This window comes from Raphanus sativus, chromosome 7, assembly GCF_000801105.2.
Source record: "Raphanus sativus cultivar WK10039 chromosome 7, ASM80110v3, whole genome shotgun sequence".
Lineage (NCBI taxonomy): Eukaryota > Viridiplantae > Streptophyta > Magnoliopsida > Brassicales > Brassicaceae > Raphanus > Raphanus sativus.
In genome coordinates, this window is record NC_079517.1 from 10,133,073 (window position 1) to 10,141,817 (window position 8,745).

General features: G+C 35.4%; 3 protein-coding genes across 3 annotated transcripts; all 3 read right to left on the bottom strand.

Moving 5' to 3' along the window:
* Positions 1 to 2,310: 2,310 nt before the first annotated feature.
* Positions 2,311 to 3,326, bottom strand: LOC108815342 (F-box/kelch-repeat protein At4g38940-like). The gene is made up of 2 exons (XM_056991332.1): positions 2,522 to 3,326; positions 2,311 to 2,456 (listed from the first exon to the last, which is right to left on the bottom strand). The coding sequence occupies exons 1-2, from the start codon at positions 3,324 to 3,326 to the stop codon at positions 2,311 to 2,313; spliced, it is 951 nt and encodes a 316-aa protein (XP_056847312.1).
* A 1,717-nt stretch (positions 3,327 to 5,043) lies between these two features.
* LOC108816929 (F-box/kelch-repeat protein At4g38940-like) lies at positions 5,044 to 6,132 on the bottom strand. The gene has a single exon (XM_018589492.2). The coding sequence runs from the start codon at positions 6,130 to 6,132 to the stop codon at positions 5,044 to 5,046; it is 1,089 nt and encodes a 362-aa protein (XP_018444994.2).
* Positions 6,133 to 6,901: 769 nt separating this feature from the next.
* Positions 6,902 to 7,979, bottom strand: LOC108815343 (agamous-like MADS-box protein AGL53). The gene has a single exon (XM_018587977.2). It carries the CDS (start codon positions 7,912 to 7,914, stop codon positions 7,042 to 7,044), a length of 873 nt encoding a protein of 290 aa, XP_018443479.2. The 5' UTR covers positions 7,915 to 7,979; the 3' UTR covers positions 6,902 to 7,041.
* Positions 7,980 to 8,745: the final 766 nt, after the last annotated feature.

An 8,745-nucleotide genomic window follows, 5' to 3' on the forward strand; every position in this document is an offset into this window, starting at 1 on the left:
TTAATATTTTTAAATAGAATACGAAATTTTTTAATCGAAGCTATAGGAAGTGAAAACACATATGATTTAAAACCCGAATCCAAATATGACAAATCATCATTTTAATTTACTATTTTCAAAAATCAATATTTCCAAAAAAAAGTTGTCTATATTGGGTTGGTCGATACCATGAGTTACTTAAACCCCTACTCAAAAACGTTTTATTATTTTCAACGTGTTCAACAAAATTAACATTTTGATTTTACTCTTGTGACATAGGCAATTGAATGAAAATTGCTAAAAATAAATTATATTCAATACTTTCAATAATATAAAAATAATACATTGCAGTGAAGACTTTGAGTAATGTAAAACTAAATGATAAAAATCGAAAACTAGGCTAAAAAGTAATATATATTAAAGGTTTCAACAAAATTTCCAATTAGTTTACTTCAATGGCATGTTGTCAATTTATATATATGTATATGATCTCTTTGAATAGATTGCTCTTATTATAATTCAAGAAAGAGAGAAACAAAACAAAGAAATAATGTGTGTCTAGATCAAAAATTAAAGCAGCTAAAAGATTTGCTACTATTTTGGTAAAAGCAACATTAAATACAAGTGAAACATAATGGCTTTGTTACACAGAGATAATATAATAAATCACAATAGTGATTATTATATTTGAGCTTAACAACAAGCCGAAGAGCTGAAGAGAAAGCTGTTGGGAGAAACCTATAAGTAGTTAAACCTCGACTCAGTGTGCCAATTAAAGGCAATGGATGTGAGAACAGATGAGTGGTGAATCTTGACGTTTTTCGAGAAATTATAAGATCGGTTGATCTTGGACTGGATCCATTGCACCAAGAGGTGGATTTAGCAAATTTCACAATATGGATAGACTTGATAAAATAACAAAGTATAACCAAAGGTGTATGGAGGTATTGAAGATTATAAGCCATTTAAGATCCTTGATTATCAATGCAACTAATGGAAAAAAAACATTTCTCTTATGACACTTGCTCCACCTAGGACTTGCCTAAGTCTATCCATGTTGCACAGACTGTGAGATTAGGAAGAAGATTGACTTTGATTTTAATAATAGTTTTCTCGAATGATGATGACCACATTGAATTTGATAGAATCTTTTATGAAATGAGATAAAATAAAATGCCAAAAATTTCCAAAAACCAATTGTTTAAAATAAAATAATTTTTGATATAAATTAATATAAACTTTTAAACTCTTTACAAAGAATTAACTTGACCTATATAACACTTTTTGGAAACTTAATATAAAACTAACTAAAATATCTTTTAAAATATAAACTTCAAGAATTTAAATTATAAGAATTTAAAAAACACTTATTTTAAAAGTTGACACTACATAATATTAAAAATTTCCAGAGAATTTAAAAATATCAAGATTTTCAGAATAACATATTTATTTTAAAAATAAAAAGCAAAACAATATCAAATAATAAAAAAAATATAGGGGAGTTTATTTAAAAATCAACATAACATACATGCTAATTATTGGTAAAGAACATCAAAGAAATTAATAAAACATTGTGTTCTAAATATGTTAAAGCATAAAATATTGTATATATTATAATATAATAATATAATTAAGATAAAAACTTTCAAGACTAATAAAAATAGAAGAAATTTAACATGAAATTTAATATAGATTTTTAAGTAGTTGTATAGAATATAAATAATTATCTAAATTTATAATAGGTTTTACATGGTTTTTAAACAATTTTAAAACAATGGCTGGTTTCAATTTTTTTTCTCTCTTTCTACGGAGCAGACGAACATCTCAAAATTCAAGACACATTTTTATATAACTTGGAACATGTTTCCATTCAGTTACATACTCTGGTAAGGACAACTATCTTTCTTTCAATTGTGACTTTTGTTTTATTTGTAAAATGTATTTTACTATTCCATTTTAAAAATAATAATAACTCTGAAAGTAAATATATATAGTTAAGAATAAGATAAAAATAAAAATAGTGAATTAGGTTAGTTATGTCATAAATTTCATAGTCCAACAAAAAGAAATTCAACAATTTGAGTACATCACCGCACCGATACATTGCCATAGCAAACTCGCAAAACTCGTCGAGATAAATTTTTGGGTTTAAGTTCCTTTCAACAAAATCCAAGATGGAGATGAACTCCCTCATCTTAATGCAAGTCTTAAAGAACGCAAAGAATCGAGACACAGTCGCCATCTAAAAATATCTACTAATTAATTATGCACAGGCATCATCTCAAATTTCCCGGATAAAAACAAGTTTATAAAAAGGAGAGCATTGTTGAATTAAAGCACAACATCTAGAGATTTCCTAGGGTAAAAATTACCAGCAGTCAGAGCATGATCACACCACTGATCAACTTTACCCCAAATCTGACCTTTTTGGCATCTTTCCAGCGAAATCTTCACAGAACGAATCTCCTTGGTTACTCCTTTAAGGAAAAAAAAAACAGTTTGCCAGCGTAACTAACAGTCGGTGCCCAAAACCAATCAACACCTCTCACCTCAGCCAGCAAATCATCCAAACCTTTCACCGCTCCCACCCACTTGCGCTCTGGATCATACGCTCTCAATTCTTTCTCAGACCAATCGTAAAAGTACAAAACATCATCAACAACACAAGCCTTATGATTCCAGAACTTCGAACTCAGCACCTCGACCATTTCCCATTTGCTTTCTTTTGGGTCGTAAACAAAGTTCTTCTGAAATTCCCTCGCGTACATCTTACCAGCTATCACCACCAGGCAACCATTACGTATCTCCATCACATTTTTCATCCCATCCTCCCACATTTGTGTTTCTGTATTGAACACAACTATCGTATATGACTTTTGGTCGGTACGGAGATATCCAAAGACGTAGATCCTCCCGCCATTGACGTCAGCGACTACCTCAGACATGGGGAAAGGCATCCTCGGGAGATGTTGCACAGTGTGGGATGATGCACAGTCGATGAAGAAAGCACTCGATGTCATCGACCCACAAAACACATATATCCTCGAACCCACAGCTACATAGCTTCCATCACTAGGCATATCAGGAAGCCCTGAGATTAGGACCAAGCCCTTGTCTTTGAGGGTATACAAACGGTCGACAATGTTGGCCCAGTTATAGAGAACAACATAGAGACAATGTTCAGTGCAGCCTAGCGAAGATCGTCTTGCGTATAGTTCAGGCGAAGAAACGAGTGACTGGAAGTACTTTGAAACGAGGGAGACTCTTGGATAGTCATGTCTCGGTACACGCGCCAATATGTCAACCACGATGTCCTCGGGAAGTGACATAATCGGAGACGACGACATCAATTGCTTCTTTTCTTCCCTAATACTGGAAGACATGTCTGGATTGCAAAACCCTAATCGTCAACAATAGCCTGTTCACAAAAGTAAAAAACCCTAGATAGAGAATATATATAGAATGGTTGGGTTTCACACGGTTCCAATAGTTTCTGCGTAACTGGTCATCCAGCAATTAACATAACATAATATGTATTAGTATAAATTTTACTTCTATTATAGAATTTTTCTATTTTAGAACAAAATTATCAAAAATACTTTAAAGTAAACTTTACATCTATCATTAAAATTTCGAAATTCATGTCAAAAACAAATATATTTTCTTATTTTCTTACATAATTTGGTTCAGTGTCAAATGAGATTTATATATAACGTACCTAAAAATATAACAAAAAGTGAAATATATAGTTGAAAACTCAAAATTTACCAGAAAATAATACAAAGTTGAAAATTCCAAAAAAAAATACGTGAAAGATAAAAAGTCGGATATATTTTCTTAATCTTCATCTAATCATATTTTCTCTGTTTTATTCAGGTACGAGACTGCAACAGCTTGGACCGCAAAAAACCCTGGAAGCTTATAAATAGTAAAAGCTTTTGAGCTGACAGTTTTGCTGATGTAAGTTTTGTTACAGTTTTAGAATCTTTATAATATGATACAGTAGGTTCTTGTCCAATTACAATAATAAACCATTGTCTGAAGCCATGGTGTTTGTGAAAGAGAAACCACTAAAAGTCTATAATATTTATCATTTAAGCTTGGCTAGAATTGCTGCTTAGAATTTTCGCATCATTAGAATTAGTGGTTAGTGGTAAGTGCAGGCAGCATTAATAATGTGCGTGACCTCGAAAGTCCTCACACCAATGATTAATGAAAACCATTGAACAAGTTTCATAAGTGACTGTATTCGTTCCAGTTCAAGTCTCCATCATCTCTACATATCCTCGGCGTGCAGAGTTTTCTTCCACTGCCACACAGCAACAGAGAAAAGAACAAAGCTAAGAAAAGTGATGAATCTTATTCCAATACACCAAAAAACAGAGAGACCACCTTGATTAGTAATTGAAAGATACTCAACTCTTAAAACCAACGTGCAACTGCTACATATAGTAGAGATAAGAGCCTAGCTGGTGGATTTGGTATCGAACTCATTTACTTGTTACAAGCAAAAATTCATATAAAAGGAAGGTTCCGGCATCAAACCATAAGAAAAAAAAATTATCGGAAAAAAGATTAAAAAAAAAATGTTGACCAGACAAAATCAAACTATCAGTTTGTGGAACAAGAAAGGCCTAAAGATGTTATAGGATTATAGGCCGGTTGTGTCTGCTGCATGATCAAACTGACTGGAAACTGCTAGAAAATGGAAGAGGAATATATCAAAGTTGTTACAGCTTGTCGTGCCTAAGTTGCCCCGAGTAAGTAAATCCAAGTAATTACTACCATAATCTTGATTACAAGGTTGTTCAAAAGGCAGAGGAGTTGGGCAACTGCCTCACAGCAGACAAACATCTCTCAATTCAAGACACATTTTTGTAACTGGGAACATTGTTTCCATTAATTGAGAAGCAGATACATACTGATAAGGAACACAGGTTAATTAAGACGAGAGAGATATAATTTTGATTCCAATACACCAAACAAATGCCCTCCTCACTTACTGCTCTCTAACAAACCCCAAAATCACAACAAAATTATGAAAAAAATGAGAGTGCTGTTGAATCAAAGCACAACATCTAGAGATTTCGTAATGTAACAAATAGGAGCAATCGAAGCATGATCGCACCACCACTGATCAATTCTACCCCAAATCTGACCTCCTTTGCGTCTTTCCAGTGAAATCTCCGCACAACAAATCTCCCCAATGATTTCTCGACTACGAAAAAACAAAACCAGTTTGCCAGCGTAATTACTCATAGTCACTCCCAAAAAACTATCAACACGTCTCATCCCAGCCAACAAATCATCCAAACCATTCACCACTCCCCAACACTTGCGCTCTGGATCATACGCTCTCAATTCATTGTCACGAAAATCATGGTAAAAGTACAAAACATCATCAACAACACACGCGTTCCCATCACCCCAGTAGTTCGAACTCAGCATCTCTTCCGACTCCCATTTGCCTTCCTTTGGGTCGTAAACAAAGTTATTCTGAAAACCCCACGCGTACATCTTACCACCCATCACCACCAAGCTTCTATACGCATACACATCATCATCATCATACAACTCCATCCCTGGCACTGTCACCCACGTTTGTGTTTCTGTGTCGAACACAACCATCGCCTTTGACTCTGACTTTGAACTGATACACCCAATTACATAGATTTTCCCTCCGATGACGACAGCGGCTGTATCAGACATGGGGACAGGCATCCTCGGGAGATGTTGCACAGTGTGGGATGTACAGTCGATGAAGAAAGAGTTAATCTCACAAAACACATATATCCTTGAACCCACAGCTACAAAGCTTCCATCACTAGGCATATCAGGAAGCCCAGGGATTAGGACCAAGCGGGGGCTGTTCTTGTCTTTCTCTTTCCGGCGAAGCGTATACAAAACGAGTGACCGGAAGTGCTTTGAAACGAGGACAGCATAGATACAATGCTCAGTGCAACCCAGCGAAGATCGTCTTGCTGCGTATATCTCACGCGACGAAACGAGTGACCGGAAGTGCTTTGAAACGAGGGAGACTCTTGGATAGTCTCGTCTCGGTACACGCGCCAAGATGTCAATCACGACGTCCTCCGGAAGTGACGTAATCGGAGACGACGACGACGGCGATTGATTCTTCTCTGCCCTAGACATGTCTAGATCTCAAAACCATAATCACCGAGAGAGAGAGAGAGAGTACCAAAATAGTTGAGTTCCTTCCTCTTATATCGCTTATGCTATGCGTCTCGTAAACCAGCTCTCAATTTAAAACTCTAAACCGGCTTTGGTTTCTCTAAATCATCGACCAGGATTTTTTTTTAAATTATTTATCAACTATGCGGTCAGTGAGTCTGTCCTGTTAAATTGTAAAAACAAATAGTACAATTTTTTCACTCTTCTTACATAGTTCGATTGAGTGTCAAAAAAGATTTGCACATTTATCATCCAAAAAAGTATTCAAAATCTCCTTGGAGCGCCCATGGAACAGACTAGAATTTAGTGGTTAGCCTTGATATCAATGATGTGACCTAGAAAGCCCTCATACCAATGAACATGCTCCACCACACCACTAACAAAGAAGCTTCATCTATAGCTGACTACTGTATTCTTTCCCATCTGAATCCATCTCTACATATTCTCGGCGTACAGAGTTTTTTCTTCCACTGCCACAAAGCACATATAACACATGTGAATATTTATTGAGAACCAGTTAGAGACTGATAAGGGAACAATCCTTATCAAAGATTCAACTTCACGTTATTTTCTAAAAGATTGACGGTTACAGAAGTAAAAACAGTAATTAGTTAGGTTCAATTCATACATGGAAAAAGAACAAAAGAAAAAGAAAAACATGAGGCAAGAAGAATGTATAAAAAGAATTAACATTTAAGGTTTTCGACAATTACAAACAATTGGACAACTTTAACATCGATCTATACTCAAGCCAAAAGAACACAGTTATGAAATTAGAACCGAACTGATAGACAATAATAGCAAACAGACACAAGATAATTAAAAAAAAAAGTGTTGACCCAAAGTCGAACTATCTGTTCTTGAGACCTCCTAAGAGAGCATCGGCCCAAAAGATGGATCATACGCCTGTTGTGTTTGCATAAACTGCTGGAAATTTGGGGTTTGTGTCTGCATCAGAGGAGCAGAAGGAAGAATGGTTGATGACGTAGTGGGAAGAAGATCAAAGCTGTTGCACCCTCTCATGCCTTGCTCGCCAAGTAGTAGATCCAAGTAACCGTAATCTTGATCACACGGAATCTGCGGCTCTTGTTCAAAGCTTGGAAGAGCAGAGGAGTTGGCTAACTGAGTGAACGTACCATCGTCGTGGTTATACAACAAGATCGAGAAGTTGCTCTGCGGATGATTCATCGACGTGGTGGTGGTGGTGGTGGATACATCATCGACACAACTCTCGGTGGCGGTGCTACTACTCGGATAATTAAGTAGCGATGATGCTTGGTGATGATACGCATTAATTAGCGTGGAATCATTAGAAGATAGATCAAGAAGAAGGCTTTCTTGGAGAGTCTGTAAGCGACTCTGCAACGAATCCTCGAGCTCTGACACTTGTTGGAAGAATTTGTTATCCCTTTTGCTCAAAGACTCCTTCTTGTCGCGGATCATCTTCTTGTTTAGAAACCCTGAGAGGTTGTTGCTTTTCTTGTTCTTTTCTTGTTCGCTTAACATGCTGTATCTCTCCGCCATGGCTCTAACCTTGCCTTCTTCCTTCTCAGGCCAAGTCATCACCAGGTTCCCTTCGCGGTCGTACCAGATGATGCAAACATCGATACCGCAAAGCTCTGATAGCTCGAACGCTTTCTTGAGAACCGTCGCCGCTCGCGCCTTGTGCAAAGAAGACGAAGGTTTCTTGAAGACTCTATCTTTTCTCACTGACAATTTGTTCTTTGTCGTTGTCGTCGTCATCTTGATTCAGTCTCTCTCTCTCTCTCACTCAAAAGAAACTTAGGGTTTGGATGCGCGTAGAAGAATGAATGATGATTGTTACTAAATTATGATTGCTCACTACATATTATTATATAGGAAAAAAAATGCTGTAATTTCCATTTTTATTTAATTCCACGAGCAGGTAAATAAAAAATAGCCGTTATATATGTTGTGACTTGGAAGGAACGTTTCTTTCTGTGTGTCTCGTTGCAAATACACCTCAACTGTACGTACATACATATTCGACAAGTATAAGCACACGGATTTACAGTGCTCTATCGTTATTATATCTTCTCAGTTGTAAAAAAAAAAAAAAAATCGAAACCAAATATGCTGTTAGATAATTTACTAAATTTCTTGAATTTTCCGAAATTTTTTTTTACAATCATATATATATATATATTTTTTATTCATCAAAAAAGCCTTATTATATATTAAAAAAAAAAAAAAAAAAAAGAAAAGCCTTATTACAACAAGTGCATCATGTTTGCTTATAAAAAGCTACTGATCAAAACTTCTACTACAATCAGAACCGAAAAACAAGAGAATTCCTAATTACATTCTCGCATTAAACCAGTATTGTAACTGACCCTCCATTCCCTTCATGCTTTTCCCCCTCATAAGACTCATCTTATTTCTAATCCCCTTTGTAGAATCATATATATAAATGACTCCTTTTTGTTGGGTTATATTTCAATTTGATACATCACATTCGGAGTCAAAATTTGTGTTGGTGTGGTAATTATTGGATTAAGTTCAAAGATATAAAATATATAAAAAAGCTAAAAAATATTTTATCTAATACTGTAA

What these genes read in the sequence shown, in the direction of transcription:
- LOC108815342 (XM_056991332.1), bottom strand. Translation starts at nt 3,326, where the DNA reads ATGTCGTCGTCTCCGATTATGTCACTTCCCGAGGACATCGTGGTTGAC. An exon ending in TTTGCTGGCTGAGGTGAGAG is followed by an intron (nt 2,457 to 2,521) that starts GTGTTGATTGGT and finishes TTTTCCTTAAAG; the next exon opens with GAGTAACCAAGGAGATTCGT.
- LOC108816929 (XM_018589492.2), bottom strand. Translation starts at nt 6,132, where the DNA reads ATGTCTAGGGCAGAGAAGAATCAATCGCCGTCGTCGTCGTCTCCGATT.
- LOC108815343 (XM_018587977.2), bottom strand. Translation starts at nt 7,914, where the DNA reads ATGACGACGACAACGACAAAGAACAAATTGTCAGTGAGAAAAGATAGA.